The 19,755-nt window shown below is 34.5% G+C and overlaps 2 protein-coding genes across 4 annotated transcripts in view; both read right to left on the bottom strand.

Moving 5' to 3' along the window:
* Nucleotides 1–19,755, bottom strand: part of LOC125666820 (receptor-interacting serine/threonine-protein kinase 1-like) — a 542,042-nt gene that overhangs the window by 220,320 nt on the left and 301,967 nt on the right. The window lies entirely within an intron of this gene.
* LOC125666997 (helicase with zinc finger domain 2-like) overlaps nucleotides 9,641–19,755 on the bottom strand; it is a 46,479-nt gene continuing 36,364 nt past the window's right edge. For all 3 annotated transcript variants that reach the window (XM_048900283.2, XM_056153217.1, XM_048900291.2), the window contains exons 18-24: nucleotides 16,864–17,001; nucleotides 15,147–15,287; nucleotides 14,430–15,037; nucleotides 14,073–14,294; nucleotides 13,611–13,761; nucleotides 10,982–11,149; nucleotides 9,641–10,331 (exon numbers count right to left, since the gene is read on the bottom strand). In XM_048900283.2, coding sequence (XP_048756240.2) covers nucleotides 10,198–10,331; nucleotides 10,982–11,149; nucleotides 13,611–13,761; nucleotides 14,073–14,294; nucleotides 14,430–15,037; nucleotides 15,147–15,287; nucleotides 16,864–17,001 — 1,562 coding nt within the window. In that variant the 3' untranslated portion in view covers nucleotides 9,641–10,197. The remainder of the gene's footprint in view (nucleotides 10,332–10,981; nucleotides 11,150–13,610; nucleotides 13,762–14,072; nucleotides 14,295–14,429; nucleotides 15,038–15,146; nucleotides 15,288–16,863; nucleotides 17,002–19,755) is intronic.

Here is a 19,755-nt window from a genome sequence, read left to right as displayed (position 1 = left end):
GTGGTCTTTGGTGATCAAGTCTTCCAACAGTCTGTTGGAATTCCCATGGGCACGAATTGTGCTCCTTTGTTAGCTGACCTGTTTTTATATTCATATGAAGCAGAATTTATTCAAAAACTTCTACGTGAGAAGAAAAAATCTCTCGCTGTGACCTTCAATTCGACTTTTAGATATATCGATGACGTTTTGTCTATTAACAATGATAGCTTTCATTCATATGTCGATTTGATATATCCCTGTGAGCTCGAAATAAAGGACACCACAGAGTCGTCCACTTCTGCTTCATACTTAGATATTTTATTGAAAGTAGACATTAACGGCAAACTAACAACTCAACTGTATGACAAACGGGATGATTTCAGCTTCTCCATCGTCAACTTCCCACATTTATGTAGCAATATTCCATTATCACCTGCATATGGTGTTTATATATCTCAACTGATTCGATATGCAAGAGCTTGTTCTGCGTATAGTCAGTTTTTAAATCGAGGTAAGCTACTGACAAACAAGTTGATGGTACAGGGATTTCAACAGTCTCGATTGAAGTCAGCATTTCGCAAATTCTATGGTCGTTATAACGGTCTAGTTCGTCAATACAACCTCGCTGTCTGACGTGTTTCATACCGATTGTTAAGCCGTTCTTGGCACACTGATTTTGACTGCGGATTACTCCGTTTACCTGATCAGGATATGGAGCTCACGGCGGGTGTGACCGGTCAACAGGGGATGCTTACTCCTCCTAGGCACCTGATCCCACCTCTGGTGTGTCCAGGGGTCCGTGTTTGCCCAACTATCTATTTTGTATTGCTTGTAGGAGTTATGAGATTGATCACTGTTCGTTATCTTCACCTTGCATATACAATTCTTTAAAAAAATATTGATACAAATGACAGGTAGTTTGCTGCTAAAAGTGGTGGAAAGTTTACATTTAATTTAGGTTTGAATAACTTCACAAAATAGTTCCCTTTGGTTCTCTGTCATTGTTCATTATTTTCTAAAACTTTAAAAAATGGAAATATCAAAACGTTTCCATTAACGCATAAATCAAAATGTTCACTGCAGTCTGCGTATTTGTTGTTGGTGGACTCTCACGCGATCGATTAGTTTGGTTCCGGTCTGTCCTATATAGTTTTTTTCCACAGGAAGTACAATTCATGCAATAATCTAGTATCAAGTTTCTGGATTTGCAGAATATATAAGCATGTACAGTGAACGTTTAGCCACATTTGAAAGTAAAAGTCTCCCCTGTTTCTAAATATGAAAAAGTGCCACAGAGGGGATCCATACATCTGGAAACTGGTTATTTCTTCATATGATGAAAATCTAGCTTTTGTTAGTAGTTTCCTTATGGATTGGAGGCTGGCTTCAATTGTAGACGACGTTTCTTTGGGTCAATGATACCATTTAATATATTCATTGTGAAATCGGGAAACACTGTTTCACTTGATTATGAATATTAATATTACAGGAATCGCGAATAACGACGAGCGGATTCGAAATTTGTTCTTTAATCCCATCATGAATTCCCAAATCTTCTGGAATTTTGCAATTGTTATGAATTTGACGTTTTCTATAGCGGAGTCTACTGAATTTGTTGAATATTTCTATTCAAGTAAAATAATGTTACTTCATGTAGGCAGTGGTTTTTTCTGGTTTCATTTACAACGATTGTATAGACACGCCTTGTCATGTTATAAGGTGTGTTGCATTTTACATGTGAGGGATATAACGTATTGTTGGGAATCCGGGTATTTTTGGTAGTACAAGTCTATTATGATATTCTTATCTTCTTTTATTAAATAGATATTTGAAATGGTAATTCTGTGTTGATTGTTTCCACCATAGATTTAATAGAAAGATATAAAGTGTTAAACGCTTCATGAAATCTTTTAATTCTTCGTGGGACTTCGCCCAAAAAATAAAATAATCGTCTAGATATCGCGTCTAATGAAATTTTATTTATTGAGCAAAACCTTTCTGAGGTTTTTTCAAATACTTTTCTTCTAGAAATCCTAATGAAAGGGCGGCGTATGTTGGGAAGACTTTAGTTCCCATGGCAGTTGCTTTTATTTGTAAGTGTTTATTGTCAAACATAAAATTGTTATTCTTTACTACTAATTGTCAAGTCTTTAAAATTTCAATTCATTCAAAAATAGGAAAGTGATATTAATAATTCATCAAAAGGTCAAATTTATAGAATTTTTAAGTTCCACTTTGGTCGTGAAAAATACCTTGAAAATTTACCTATTAAACTAAGAAAAATACTTATCAAATTCAGAACCTCGAATCATCGACTCTCAGTAGAGACAGACAGGTGGGCAAATTTCCCTTTGAATGTAAAACTTATACGGTACCAATTTTGATGCACCAGATACGCATTTCGACAAATATGTCTCTCGAGTGATGCTCAACCGAAATGTTTGAAATCCGAAATAACAATGAAGGTTTAGATCTAAATATAGCCAAAAACAGCGTGCCAAACAAGTGGAGCCAAATTCGTCCAAGGATAAGAGCTATGCATGAGGGAGATAATCCTTAATTTTGAAATGAATTTCTAAATTTTATAACAGCAATTAAATATACATCCGTATTTTCAAGCTAGTAACGAAGAATCAAAGATTTTGTAAACTTTGTAATTCAGGTCAAATTGCTGACGAGTTTCATTTTATTTTAGAATGCAAATCAATGTGTGCTATAAGAAATTTATTTTACATTGTACAAATCCAAATGTGGTTAAATTTTCTGAAATAATGTCAACTACAAGTGTTAAAAAATTGAGAAACCTATGTTTGTTTATAACAATAATATACGATTTAGTCTGCCCTCCATAACTCATACATATAATCTAATTTTTTTCTCTCTCGCTTCCTTCTTTTATTTCCTTGTGTGAACATGATTATGTTTGTGTCTCTCTTCCCTGTATCTCTTTCCCCATTAGAATGTATCACATGTCCTTGACCTCATGTACCACGTATTGTTGGTTTGAGTGAATAAAAATACTTGAAACTCGTAGTTACAAATACAGTTACAGAGATAGAACTTTTCCAAGTGAAGTGCAGAATAGCAAACCTCGTTCCTTTATCTACTATGCAAAAAGGACACTGGGATATGTAATCGGAGACAAATTCCATGGAATGTTGCCAAATTTACCTGCACGGTACTCTTGGAATTATCAATAACACTACTGATATCTAATATTGACATGCACGTCACACCTTGACAACACAAACAGAAAATAAACAAATGGAGATTTTGAGGGTTGTCATAAAGGGCAGACTTCAAACTTCAAAAAGTTGAACTTAGCATATAAAGCCTTTACAGCATTGAAATATGAAATGAATAAATTCAAAACAAAATTTCATTGTATGATAAGGTTGTCAGGGAATTGACAAGTCTTTTGATATGCAAAAGGAAATGGAATATGGTCTAAATACAAAAAACCCATTTATTTTTAAAAATCATACTTGTCTTTTAAACACCGAATTCAAGAATTTTCAGAATTTTCTAAATATTTCTCATGTTTCTTCATTGCACTCTCAGTAACATGGTAGAAATATTGATCTGAATCACCATAAAACATTAAATTTACCTGTATTTAAAGCGGGCGTTATTTTATCTTATTCTATTTTATTTTATCGATTCTGTCTGCGACTCCAGTGAACCATGGAAAGTTCTGTAGGTTGATGAATTCCTTAAAATGATTATGATGAACATATGTAATCCCATCACCATTTCTTTCAAGTTAACTCCTATATTATTTTATGACTGTGCCCTAGTTTAATAGTGATGTAAAGAGTCGGTGTAATATAATAAACCCACTGTAAACGCGATTTAACCTTCATGGATTTCAAACACCTTTTCTGCGCATGTGTCTATATAGAACAAGAATACGAAACTATTTGATGATACTGGTTTACAATTCGTATTTCTTACTTTTATCTATGGACTACAAAACATTTAAATAAGAAATGAAGGTTCATGGGCCATACATTTTAAACACAAATTCTTCACTAGGGCCTAGGGGATCATGATCATTCATTCATGCCAATACTTCACTTTCACGGATGCTAAAAGTTTATTTTCCAACATTGTAAAGTCGTAGTTTTCGAAGAATTTTCAACAACATTGGGAAATAAATTTTAAACCACTATTTTTGCACAACTCTTGATATATCCCTGTGGTCATTTTGCACCTACGATATGCACACTAGAAATTCATGTCTCCAAAATGCCTGCAAGCTCATTCATGCTAGTTTTTGCTGAATTAGATGATAACAAAAATTGAACACTCTCTGAGATGAAATTGTCATTTATTAGATATTACGTCAGAAAACACAACTCAACATAAACGGATCAGGCATAAAGAGTTTGCATAGTTGTCAAATGCCCCTACATGAACATCGTTACATGCAAATATTTCATCATGTTTTAAATGTTTGCTTCACTCCTTTGGTCCCAAGGAACCGGTGACCATAAAAATCTATACCATAGAAGAACATATCAGCTATCTACTTGTATGAAAGGTGAAGATAACGAACAGTGATCAATATCATAACTCCTAAAAGCAATGCAAAATAGATAGATGGGCAAACACGGACCCCTGGACACACCAGAGGTTGGATCAGGTGCCTAGGAGGAGGAGTAAGCATCCCATGTCGACCGGTCACGCCCTCCGTGAGCCCTACATCCTGATCCTAAACGGAGTTATCCGTAGTCAAAATCAATGTGTTAAGAACGGCCGAACGATGGGTATGAAATACGTCAGACAGCATTTGACCCAATGATGGGTTGTATTGACGAACTATATTATTATGTATATAACGTACTTACTATCTCCCACCCATCTTTGCTTTTCAACCTTCTAGTATTCAACGTGCCATCTGTGATATTCTATTTCACGATGTTTAAAGTTAGTCTTACATCTGGCATTGAATTCAACATTAAACGTTTGTCTATAGGAATTTAGCGGGCTACTCTTGTGGAAGTGCACTCTTGCTCAGTTGGACAATACCGAGGTCCTTAATTTTGCTTGGACAGTAATTTCTTTTTACAGATGGTGTCCTTGCCTTGATCTGCGTATTGGGATAATCATCGTCACTGGTTTTCAGTAGAGAATCGCTGTTATATGGTTGTCTGTTTTCATTTTAATTGCCATCAAGGTCAAACGAAAGTGTCCCCGATTTCAATTTCATGAGATGAACAAGCCGTGTGAAGGAGTTGAACATGGTCAGCCTTCTACTCACCGATCTGGTAACAGAACAAACTAGATAGAAATTGTCGTCTTCATCGGACGCGACATTGGAAGTGATTTTCTCACAAACTATGGGATCTGGTGTGACTTTGTCTAGGAACAATGAAACGCTTTGAATAGGAAGAGAAGGTCGAACACCTACGATAACTGGTTCAGTAATTAAATCTGATTTCAGATCAATTCTATGTAAGGAAACATCAATGACGCTTAGCTCAACACCCCGTATTAGAAGTGACCCACTAGGAGAATTCTATTCAAACAACGGCAAACTATTCTCTAACGACAAAGACTGTACAGTACCAGTATTTTTCAAAATCTGAACAGGTTTAAATTCACTAGAGCCACTGAGTGAAACAAAATCTCCGAGACAAAAAGGGCATATAATCCTCCATAGAATTAACAGAACTGGACTTTTAACCCTAAGCATCAGGAGTGTCAGAACAAAACGAAACAAAGGCTTTCGTGTCATTTCTAAATGCTGTATAAGCATATAGCTGTGGTTTGTCGAGGTTTTTTTTCTCTTAATATTAAGCATTCTTTTATCAGATGGCATGTTTTCTTACAAGTACACGTAGAAATGTGACGATAACGAACGCAATCTCATAACTCCTATAAGGAATACCAATCAAAGTGTTGGGCAAACATGGACCCTGGGGCACGTTTGATTGGGAAGACTTGGTAACTCTAGAATGACGCCTGTACATGCGCAGAGGCTAAACTTCTTGAATGTGAATAAAACAACTGATGCTCTAGTGTTGTTTTTGAAAAATGGCGTTTGATATGAAAATCATACCAATGACAATTTATCTATATGTTGTAGTTCATTTTGATACCGAACAGTATTTAATTCCAATTACATGAATGTTGTATGAACATACAGTACTAAATTAAACTAATGTAGACATTATATAATTCATCCCAAAAATCTACAATATATTGATAGCAAAATATACATCTAATAATACTTTCAAATATTCATATCAATTATCAAAAACAAAACATCAGTTGATAAAACTTCAGTTTTATGTATCTTTTTTTCATGGTAATTTTCCCTTATATTCCTAAAACGTAATAATTTCACATGTCAAACTCAATATTTCTCTTCCTTCTCCGCCATGTTGAACACTTGATGCTCTCGCTAAAGTCTGGAGTAAACGTTTACAACCCGTGTTCAATACTAATGTTATGCAAGGTGAAGATAACGAACAGTGATCAATCTCATAACTCCTATAATGTAAAACTTATACGGTAACAGGGGATGCTTACTCCTCCTAGGCACCTCATCCCACCCCTGGTGTATCCAGGGGTCCGTGTTTGACAAAAAATAACATATGAACAATACTGAATTCAACATTACATGTGTTTAATTCTGTTGACATCTCCCCAGTATTTGTGTCTACAAACAGTTGTCAAAACTGAAATTTCAATGATTAAGTGGTATGAATGCCAAGGTGCAAGTCTCGGTGTCCGGTATAAAAAGGCCGGTGAACCTCCCCATTACAGCCTTGAAACATGTTATTATATGTTACTGTCAGTACCAGAATACTCTTCAACGATCTGTTGAAAGAAGTTCTGTTTATGCCAAGGCAAGTTGTGTTCAGCTTTAAAAATCTTCGCAGCACCTTTGTTCACTGTGAATGTTTTGTCTCGATCGATCCGGACGGATCGCTTCAATCACGTTTGAAGCAGACACAACAAATGGATTTTTCGCTGACGGAGTATATAGGTATATAAAATAAAATAAACAATAGAAACACGGTTGATTCGGTTATGATTCCGCCATATTGTCGACTATTACCGGCCGGACACAGTGATATAGAAGGCAGTCACATGACACATGGCACAGTTAAACCAATGAAAAAGAGATATTTTAGTCGGAGGGAAAATAATGAAGTATTCATCAACTTTCATAGAATTGCTGGAAATATATACACTATGATTTTAAAGATGAAAATTTTGTATACATCTGTTGTGTTTAAATATGAACATTAGGTCCATACGCCATATGTTCATCCGAGTCACACTGACCCTGCTGTTCTTCGTCAGATTTTTCACTCTCTTTATTCCCAGGAAAGAAATGACTCCATGGTCACCACTTTTAAGCCAAATTCAAATCCACAGAACTTAAGGATGCATCTACAGCAATATTACATTTATGTCAGTTAGAAAAGAAATATATTTTAAAAAGAAATTGAAACGAAATGACAAACTTTTAGAGATAATCATTATATTCAAACAAAAGACAAAATTGATAGAAATTACTAAAATGATCATATTGTTGCTAATTGTATGCGCTGTTCATCAAGAAATTAGTTTCCCTTATAAAGTAGTTCAATTTGTAAACCATTTTACATCAAGGGAATGTGGTTTTCCGATTATAATGTTCTCTACGACTACTTTTTTATAATTTCGATAGGGTTTGGTTCAAATTACAAAAATCGTAATATTTCTGAATTTTGACAATTTTATTTCAATTTCTTTTTAAAATACATTTCTCTGATATATCTTTTTTTTCTAATTGACATGCTATTTGAAGATTTTATCCGTAGATATAATAGATATTAGCAAATAAAGTTTTCAATTTCCATAGATATTTTTTTATTTAAAAAATAGAACGTCTACCTGAGTCGTTTATTCATATTTCCTTAGACATTCATATTATGCATCAAATCACAGCGAAATTTGGACTCAAGAATATCTTATTTGCAAACAAAACACCTTTTTCATCATTCCGGGAAAAATCACAAAAAAAATCATATAAAATAATTGAGAGCTTGTTTCACTCTTTCAATGGTGAAATCATAATTCATAAGAGATGTTTTAACGAGCCATCAAATATTATTTTAGCGTAATGAGCTACCTTAGACCTTGACTTTTGACCTTGACCATGTACATTCAAAATCATTAGGAATCATTTACTCCTAAAGATGTACCAATTTTCATGAACAATGGGTTCTTAAGATATTGTGCAGACAGTACTTTACTATGCCCAGTTTGACCCTTAACCTTTGGCCATGTGACCTCAAAATTCATAGGTGTCTTTTACTCCTTATGATGTACCAGTGTACCAAGTTTGATGTATGTAGAGCAAAAAGTTCTCAAGATATTGAGTGGACAGTATCTTCCTTTGTCCAGTTTGACCTTTGACCATATGACCTCAAAATTAATAGGGTCATCTACATCTGAAAATGTATCGGTGTACCAAGTTTGATGTCCGTCAAGCAAAGGGTTCTCAAGATATTGTGCAGACAGTATTTTGTTATGCCCAGTTTGACTCTTGACCTTTTCCCATGTGACTTCTCAATTAATAGGACCATCTACTCCTAAAGATATACCAGTGTAGCAAGTCTGATGTCTGTCAAGCAAAGGATTCTCTAAACATTAAGTGGTCACTATATTCCTATGTCCAGTTTAACCCTTGACCTTGGATCATGTAACCTCAAAATACATAGTTGTCATTTATTCCTCACAATGTATCAATGTACCATGTTTGATGTCTGTTTTTCATGATATTGAGCGGACAGCATCTTCCTATATCCAGAGTAGATTGACCATTGTCAATTGACTTGAAAATCAATAGGGTTCCTCTTCTACTCGTAACCAACCCACATATGAAATATCATTACGATGAAGTGAATGGTTCTCAAGATATTGAGCGGACATATGGTCTATCAACCGACATACTGACCAACATGCCGACCGACAGGTGCAAAGTAATATACCCCTTTTCTTTGATGGGGCATAAAAAGTTTACATCGCCGGCAACGACTACAACGCAGACAGACAACAAACAAATTATGAAGTCTTTCGTTCATAAAAAAGGTAAAGATAACGAACTGGGATCAATCTCATAACTCCTATAATGTAAAACTTTTACGGTACCAATTTTGATGTACTAGATGCGCATTTCGACAAATAATGTCTCCTTAGTGTATATAAAGAATACAACATTAAAAGTAGGGCAAACACAGCCACATGGAACACTAGAGGTTGGATAAGATGGCTAGGAGTTGTAGGTATCTCCCGTTGACTGGTCACACCCACCGTGAACCTTATATCTTAATCAAGAAAATAGAGTAATCCATAGTCAAAATCTCTATGTAAAGAACGGGCTAACAATATGGCATGTAACATGCCAGACAATATTTGACACAATGATAGGTAGTATCGATAATTAAATCAGTATAACGGTCACATAAGTTACGAAATGCTGTTTTTAACTGAGACTGTTGAAACTCCTGTAACATTAACTTATTTGTCACTAGTATGTCTCTATTTAAAAATTGATAATACGCAGAACAAGCTCTTGCATATCGAATCTGTTGAGAGACCTAAACACCATATTCAGATGATAATGGAATATTGTTACATAAATATTGGAAGTTGGCGATGGAGAAGTTAAAATCATTTATTTACAAACATTTCATAAATCAAAAGATATATTGTTTATTATTAAAGATATACAAGTATAGGCAAAATATTCATAACATGGACGTATTGAACAATTTTATGCAATATAAGAGTTTTCAGCATAGTTGTTCACTATTAGTTGTGGAATATTCAATTCTCTAAACACTGGAAAGTAATAACAATCTTCCCTTATCATTTATAGTTGGCCTTTAGCTCTGCCAATTTAAATATAGTACGTAACTGACATCATTACTCTGTTATTTTTTTTATAGCAACATCCACTTTGTAAACATGCTGATCGATAAAATATCAAAACATCATTAACTTTAACACATAGAATAGCACTGGGATAACACTCTGTTAATTTTTAACCACCTTTTGACCAGCCGAACCTTGGAAGATACGTCATGCAATATTAACCTTTATCTCATCTATTGAAATTACATGTATGACTATTTAGTTCCTTGGTTGTTTTTTTTTTCCTTCCATACGTCAGTAAGTATTTATGGTTGGTTATGTCATGGTAATTTACGGAATTCAAAATCGTCGCTGATCTTTTTTCCTTTTTTTGATTGGAGGAAAATTTTCAGCATCTTCTATGCATCCATGTCGTGCATACTCATCTAACATTGCCTTGAGTCTTCCGCTGCACATCATTAGCCTTTTGTTCCCTATTTAAAAAGCAAGTATGTGCACATTCTAAACATGTCAAGATATATTAGCTATAATGTGTTCTATGCCATTGTCAAAATATGCATATTTAATAATCCATGATAATATTTTTTCTAGAACAATATAGAAATAATGTTATTTTTCTGTTGCTTTTCCCTTTACTTTATAGAACAAATTAGATAAGTATGTGATAAATGCTGTAATATTTCTTTTCTTGGTAATGTAATGGCAATTTATTATCAAAAACTAATAGAGCATTTTGTTGCCTGTTTTTAATATAAAAGAATATTATTTCTCAAAGACAGCCGAAAGCCGAGATGTTAAAACAGGTAGCCATATTCCTTCACCAAGCGCTCGGCATCACAAGTGAAAGTTGTGGATCTTTCGGATGATACATGAAAAACCACGGTCTCGAGTCATGATAAGTTTTCAGACGAATCTTATGAAAGGAGAGATGGACCTTTATTTAAAGAAACTTGAACTCCCATTACCCAAGAATGCTTTGTGCAAAGTTTGATTGAAAACTTAATGATTCGTCAGAAAACGATGTAAATTTGAAACAATTCCAAACATGCTTACATACTTATTTACCTATCTAGTTACCTACCTACCTGCACACATGCATTTATTATCTCTTCTGTACCCTTACCAATAATGACAAGTCCTTTTCTTGCTCTAGTAAGTGCCACGTTTATCTGGTGGTCATCTGTGATGAAACCCAGATTTTCTTTACACCAGCCTTTTGTGGGATGAGGTTCGATTCTGTACTCTGGCAGGGATCTCACAAGGCTAAACACCACATAATCCCATTCTCCACCTATTCAATATGGAATAGTATATCATAATCATCATCATACAAAAAGTCACTAAAACGTGCACAGATCCATATTAGAAATGTATTGAAACTTTTAAACCATTTCTTAAATCACACTTCCTCTAATGATTGACTGATTGATTGTATCTTGTTTAACGTCCCTCTCGAGAGTTTTTCATTCATATGTATACGTCACCAAGACCCGTAAAGAGCTTCGAATTTAGGCCTATGCTATGACACGGGATATCCGTTTTAAGGTCGTCTCCGAGGACCCATGACATTCGCACCTGATGCCGAGCGTTTGGCTTAGGTCTGTCGCGGCCGGAATTCGAACCCCGGCCGTCCGCATGCAGCTTCCTCGAATGAACGCATGCACATTCAGTCGTTCGCGCACGCTTAAGTACACAAACTTAGGAGAGAGAGATGGTACGATGACAATGGTACGATGGTAGCATAGTGCCATATATACATGTAGGTAGAAAATGCAGAGAGATTGCAATGGACTCTTAAATACCCATAACTGCCATATTTAAGATCAAGCACAGGGAAATTCACTATGTATTAATACCCGCTTCCGCCGTATCCGGGGTCGAACTCATGACTCATGGAACCAAATCTCCTAACAGTGTGTAACCAGCTCGCTTAACTGCTCGATCGTCTAGACAAGTCAAAAACGTGCTTTTGAGGATGATGGAAATTTGAGAGAGAGAGAGAGAGAGAGAGAGAGAGAGAGAGAGAGAGAGAGAGAGAGAGAGAGAGAGTCTGCTTGTGTAGTGCACTTTGAGGTAACAAATCTTGTGACACTTCGTCAGCGACTTAACTTGAATGTAATTGGTAACTTTAGGTACACTGTATCTAGGTATATATCTTTATGTAGCTACATCGTATGAAGATGTCAGAGTTAGTTGAAAAAGAAAACAAAAATATAGCTTATCATCAGTAAATTCAAAAAATCAAAAGCGGCATGAAGGAATAAAAAATGTTCCAAATACATATTCCTATATTCAGGAAAGAATGTCAATATTGTTTTTGATGATGTTTTGAAATGTTTATATGATTACTACATTTTGGAAGAAAAACTTACAGAACAAATATTTTACAAAAAGAAATGATCAAAATGGAAATGTCTTTTCAATTAATGATAACAGCATTTCTTCTTCTTCTTTTTTTAACAATAAGTACTAGGATATACATGTAATTGTCTATATCGCTTTCTTTAATCTGTATGAGAGTGTGATTAAAAGGTGTATATGTATTTGTTGAAAATGATAAAAACAATAAAAAAAATGTTCCATATTGCAATATTGGAATTGTTCGTATTGTTTACTGTAGTTACCATGTGTAGAAATTACTTCCGGTACGAACTATAGTTTCCACTCGAAGATGACCAATATTTACATAGAAATGAAAACTAAATAAAGAAAATGAAAAACCAAAAACAAATGCAAATTAGCACTAATACTAAACTACAAAACAGAACGTTTACATATTGAAATTAACGAGTTACATGAAGCATCAAAAAAGTCTGTTTGAACATGTTTCATGAAAAGGTGGAGATAACGAACAGTGATCAATTTCATAACTCCTACAAGGAATACAAAATTAAGAGTTGGGCAAACACAGACCCCTGGATATATCAAAAAGTGGTATCAAGTGCCTAGGAGAAATAAACATCCCCTGTCGATCGGTCACACTCGCTGTATGCCCTATATCTTGATCAGGTAAACGGAGTAATCCGTACTCAAAATCAGTTTATAAAGAACGGCCTAATAATAGGTATGAAACACGGCAGGCAGCATTTGACTCAATGACAATTTGTACTGGCAAACGACGATATAATTTGCGAAATGCTTACTTTAATCAAGACTGCTGAGACTTCTTTAACATCAACTTGTTTGTCAGTAGCTTGCCTCGATTTAAAAATCAATCATACGCAGACGTTCTGTGTTTTTTCCTTTAGAATTTGTAGTTTACTTTTACCGCTGGTTTGCATTTGGGGGGGGGGTGTTTGTTAATTTATTTATTCGGTTTTCATTTCTATGTAAATATTCTTTTATCCTGATGAAGGGACAGGTGGTCGCGAAATAGTGACAATTTTAGTGCTTTGTATAGTTTGTTTATTTGATATCGTACCTACAATGTATATTCAAAACCGACACAATAAAAACGAATCAGAATTGAATTTTTAGCGGGGTATTCTGATGGATTTCACATAGATTCAATCTGGAAATGTTAATTTTGTCATGACTGAGTGATTAGTTGGAAATGGGATGTTCATCATCTTTTAAGTTCACTTAGCCAGAAGAAATATATTTGAAGGTCAAACAAGTCACATTCTCATAGGAGAAATTGACATGTGAATTGGTTGCTATGTACATGTAATGCTATATTACGAAAGTAAGATGTGGGTTTTCATGAGTTGGAACATAAGTTAGAGTAGGGTTCTGAATCTGATTTTACACACCTTGACTAGCCACAACTGTGTTGACGTGTTGAACATGGTGCTTCCTCAGTCTTTCTCGGATTTTACTGCACTGGGCGTTGTATTGCGACATAATGTTTATATGTTCAGGGTGTATACCTTCCTTTTTTACCAAATGGAGATACACCTTTTCCTATAAATAATTTCGTGGATTCTTTCTTAAACAAACACATTTTATTAAACACAAGTGTGACGTATTAATTTTGTTAAAGCGATAATGTATACACCAAACAATCTTAGCGAGACAGTTGATGTATAAAATGATTAAACGAAGGATTGCTTTCCTTAATAATTGTGTAATAAGCTTGCAATTTCCCCCAAAATAATGGTTTGATTTACAGAAAACAATGTGTTACAACAGTATCTTACCGATGCACTTTAGTCTTTAATTAACGTTTAACCTCATTTTGATAACATTGTCTTTCTAGTATCAAATTAATTTACCACTTGATCTATCTCTGCCTTGTTGAATTTGGACATTTCATTGCCCTCTTCAGTCGTGTTTGCAAGGTATTCCTCTTCACCTTCTATATGACAGAAGACCAAGGGATTTTTAGGATCACGCCACATTTGAAGGGGTTGCAGCGTCTCCCACTTTGGTGAGGCTTTAGTTATTAGTTTCTGGTTATAAAATGCGTTGGATGGAAAACGACAAAGACTTGGGTGCTGAAAATATGAAAACAATTTGCACATTATGATTCTAGCTACATATTATACAAATATATCCTGAACAGTCTTTTAATTGGAAAAAGATAAGTACAAATCTTCTGTAAACTCTACATTTTTGGGACTAGTATTTACCATTCTATATTGGTTTGTTAACAAAGTGAGGACTTTCTGGGATTTTTCTGATTCAGCATAGCGTTCAAACAACGATGTCTGAAGTCCCAAATCTCCAGCTTCTTCACATAGGACAACAGGTTGGAGCTGTTTATGATCACCTATCAACACAACCTGTTTTGCTTGCGTAGCTACAATTGTCGCTAAACACTCTGGTTCTGTACACATGCCAGCTTCATCTATTACAAGTTGATAGATTGATCTAGCTGTAGCATTCAGGAGGCGTGAACTGGTGGCCACCGCAGTGGTACATAAAATGACGTCATATTTAGGTATTTCGTCCTTTACCGCTTTAGATATATATCTTTTGTATTCCTTAATGTCTCGGTAATCAATGTCTTTCTTGTTTTTGAACTTTCTGTCAAAGTCCCTGATTTTCTCGGCATATTCATTTCCGGGTTTTCGGATGATATGATGTAAACTGATATCACGGAGAGTCTCATCCGGTACACTCTCGGTTTGTTTCATTGAAAAGACTTTTCCTGGTATTGGAAATTCTTTACATTCTAAAGCACCACCGTACATTCGAAGAATCTTCACCGGTTCTTGAACTCTGTCTTTTAGGTAAACTAAAACAGAGGAAAGATGCAAGATATAAATCTGAAAAAAAAACTAATTATGTAATGTAAAGCTCAGGTAAATTTATCAATAGTAATATTAAGATTTTCTAAATGTTACCTGTGACTAAATCGACAGATTTATTGGACGGACCACAAAATACAACAAAATGTTTGCTTTCACCCTTCATCTCAGTGTATTTGCGATTGATGGAGCAGAACAAATTAATCAATGCCACTCCAGTGAATGTTTTCCCGGTACCTAAAACAGTAATAAAGAGACATATGGATCACATAACTCACCTGATCTACTGCATTTTTTTTCATTTAGAACATTCATTTACGTTATACCCTCATACATTTATATTCCTGATCATGATGTGAACGGACATAAATCTGGATGCTTATCTGTTAGTTTGACATATTGTTCCATATGTATACGGACATATGTATTAATGTTCTGATAATCTTTTGATGATGTAATGTTTATTTAAGAAATAATGATCATTTTTTCGTGTATGTTGCAGGATAATCTCGAGAAATGTTATTTTGAAATGTAAAAGTCAAGGTGTTTGCCAAGGCTTTTACATTTCGAACAACATTTCGAGACTAACGAAAATACCCTCCAACATACACAAAACAAGATCTTTATATCTATTCTGCTACGGCTCAGAAGCTACGAATTGGGTCAATGTGACGTCATGACAGTTTTCGAAACGGCCTATATTATATTGTTTTTGTCGACGAAAGAGGTGAGATGGTAAGGGTATTCTAAAAATATTTGAAAAAGAATATTTCAAGTATTTCATTGATGTTAATAGATTACATGTATGTCAATTGCTTTGAATGCATTTCAAGAAAAAATTATTTCTGCATCATAATGTTTACAGGTGTATCCTCTCGGAATGCTGACGATTGGTTTAAACTGAATGACAAATGTTCGTCAGTCATTTATGAATTAATACATATTAAGAACCCCTCCCCCTGCTCAAAGACCGTACATGTAAAGACCTAAATTTTGCAGCCCTTCACCGGCAATGGTGACGTCTCCATTTAAGGGGAAAAGTCTTGAGTGGGATGTTAAACAATATAAAATCAATCAATCATAATTTCAAATAGATTTGCGAAACGAATGGAAAATTTAACAAATCAACTAAACCTAGTTGTGTGGAAAGTATTCGCCTTTAGCTTTCTCTAACAAGCAGGTCAGTCGGCAATGTAAAAACAGAAGAGGTTTCGATAGGAATAGTTTTTGGCCCTTGTCTTTTTAAATGCAACAATTCCAAACTCATTTCCATAATTTCCAGCATTTGCAGTTTTAATTCGGGACATTGAGGAACAATGTTCGTGATATATATCTCATTTGTGTTGACCATACTGTTAACTAACTTTATCATACACAAAAAGTACAAAATTTCACATTTTATGACTTCCATTCAGCTATAGTAAAAATATAGATCGCGGTGGCTCAGTGTTTGACGCGTGACTGAGAGGTCGTGGATTCAATGTAGGTATACAGAGTGACTGGTCCTTTACCAAACGCTCAGTACTTTAAAGTGAGATTCGCTGATCTTTCGGATATGACGTCTCGTGTTGCGACAGGTGTGGACATGATAAGAAACCCTCAATGCAACGACCCAGAGCGCCATACGCATGTCTATATCCGTGACCTTTCACCTACAGCTGGTGACTTCTCAATATAAGCGACTTTCTTAAAAGGGACATAAAACAAATAAATATGATCTCAAGTTTTAAAAGTACCACTTTTATGAAATTGCAATATATAGTACTGTAATTAGTAATTCTCCTAGAATACTTATTATTTGCCATTATGTTACCTGGTGGTCCTTGAATCAATGAGAAACTTGATGTAAGTGCCCTTTTCACTGCGTCTTTCTGGTTCTCGTTATATTCAATTCCAAGAGGTGGAACTTGGAAATGTCGTTCTTGATCTCCTAAATCTTTGTGCACTTTATCTAAAGTGAACCAACAAAACAAGTTAATCCTGTAACTTTAGAATACTGTAAATGTAACATTTATGGCGAATAAAGAAAAGTAATTAAACGTCAGTATGCCTATATATCAAATATAATACATATCAGGGCATAATGCTTTTTTCCATTATCAAAATGTCGTTTAAAAAGAGAAGATACAGTTGTCGACATTTCACATCTGAAATCCAGTACATCTTCGTATAGATATAGAAGGAAAAAAAATAATAATTTGACTTCAAAGAAAAGGAAAGGTCTTTGCATGATTCGTCAGGTAAATTCGTTATAAATACCTATATCGTAGATCGAATGCTGTCTGATGTGTTTCATACCAATTGTTAGGCCGCTCTTTGCATACTGATTTTGACTACAGATTACTTTATTTACCTGATGAAGATAGGTGGCTCAGAGCGGGTGTGACCGGTCTACAAGGAATGCTTATTCCTCCTAGGCATATGATCCCACCTCTGGTGTGTTAAGGGGTCGATCGTACTTGCCCTCTCATTTTTTTCATTCTTTATAGGATTTATGAAATTGATCACTGTTCGTCATCTTCACTTTTCATACACATAAGAAATCGGACATATAATTCATGGATCGGTTGTTCTGATGCAAAAACGAGCACATAAGGAGTACCTTACCTACCGGAAGTACGGTATGTCTGCATGTTGTCTTAGCACGAATAAATATTCCAAATGGACTAAAAGACAGAAAGCTAAGCACTTTGATATTATTGTTTGCAAAATTTTGCAACAATAACGGATATCATTTCGGTGCAATGGTCCATACCTTTCGACAAAATATCGTATTACCTCCACAGAACGTAAAACATTTACAAATTCTGCATAAAAATCATTTCTTTACATAAAGTAATAAAACATTTTTGGTTTAAAATTGTCTTCATCTCGGGGGCTCTCTTTTCGTTCAATTAGTCTGTTTGTATGGAAGATTATTTGTATATATACTTGCCTTCTTTCATATGCAATCAAATCAATTTAAATTATTTCAAGATTCTTTAATGCATATACACAAATTAATGGGGCTGCACCAGGTGAACTTTAGCTAAAACATCTGTATTGTCTGAGAAAAAAAATCAATGGATTTAAAAATAAAGAAATAGCATAGAATAGGTTACTGTGCAGAGAAATACATGATCACAAACTGCATGCGTGGAATTATTTTATTGATATATAGATGATATATCTTATAATGCTTCAAAGGTTGGTTTTAATGAAGCAAACAAAATTTCAATTTTGATTTTTTATTGGAACTAATGATCAAATGTTTTGAACTAATTGAATTTTACAAGTTTAGTAGTCTTTTGACAAATGAATAATGAGAATATCTTATTTCTTGGGAACGAATTTTATATCTTGGAAAGGAATTCTATTTCGTAGGAACGAATTTTATTTCTTGGAAACGAATTTCATTTCATGAGAACGAATTATATTTTCAAGAGAAGGAATTCCATTGTGTGGGAATGAATTTGATTTTGTGGGAACGAATTTTGAAAAAACAAAATTCTTTCAGAATCCTAGACCAGCCACCGTAGTTATTTAATTGTTGAATCATTTTAATTTTACTTGCAATATAACGCTACATGTAAGTAATATAATTTGCTAATTTATATCGACTTTTCACCAAACTTCATTTTTACAAAATAATATAAGGCTACAATATCGAATTTGAAATAGATTATATGAATTACGTAATTTGTTATACTTATTATCTAATTTTTGAGTTAATTGAATTATGCTTCCAACATAACGCAAAAAAAACATTATTTTCCGATTTCGAACGCATTTTCATCAACAAAAGAAATATTTTAACCAACTCTACCGATAAATTGGCAATATATTTGGTCCGATTTTCTTTGGTGAGTCTCCTACCTCTAAACAATTTATATCTACAAAGAAACATGTTGCAACTAGTTTTAGGTTTAGTCCCGTTCCGGTTAACTCGATCTTAGTCTAATGACTCATTAATGTTTAAATATGTATATTTGTACATGTTTCCTTAATTAGCTAAAGATACGTTTAGCTATGCTACTAAAGATATTTGAGAAGTGATTACTCTTCAGATTTACTTGTGACATTTACAGCTTTTCATGGAAGAACTCAAATAACACCCAAATAATTAACATCCTCTTTGGGTTTTTTTATCAGGTATGGATAGAAAAGTAAAAATCTTGATCCTTTCTTTTAAACAGTCCTGCAACTTCTATTTACGTTATTGCTTTACCAGTATATCAAGTGTGTTATCAGGCAGGGAAGACAGATACTTTTGATATTAGTGATTTCTTGCCAAACGACGGAGCCGCCACCCCCACCCCCAACATTTGCTCAACCATTTGATATAAAATGTTTCCTTATCAAACCTTTTTTGGAAAACAAGAGATGTTTGTAAAACACATATGCCCCCATGGTGCAAAATTGAAAAGGGTTATACACACACATCATTTATTTCATAGTAGCATAATCAATTCCAAATATTGAACAGGCAATATCTTCCTATGTCAAGAGTGGATTGACCATGTGACCTAAAAATCAATAGGAGTAATCTATTCCTTATGTTGTATCAGTGTACCAAATTTGGTGTCAATCAAGCAATTCTTAAAATATAGGGGACAATTCATTACTATGTCCAGTTTAACCCTTGACCTTTGACCATTTGACCTCAAAATCAATAGTGGTCATCTTCTCCTGAAGATCTACCAATGTATCAAGTTTGATGTCTGTA

This window comes from Ostrea edulis, chromosome 1 (assembly GCF_947568905.1).
Source record: "Ostrea edulis chromosome 1, xbOstEdul1.1, whole genome shotgun sequence".
NCBI classification, from domain to species: Eukaryota; Metazoa; Mollusca; class Bivalvia; order Ostreida; family Ostreidae; genus Ostrea; species Ostrea edulis.
The sequence above is the reverse complement of the archived record's forward strand: the minus strand, read 5'-3'. Positions and strand labels throughout refer to the sequence as shown.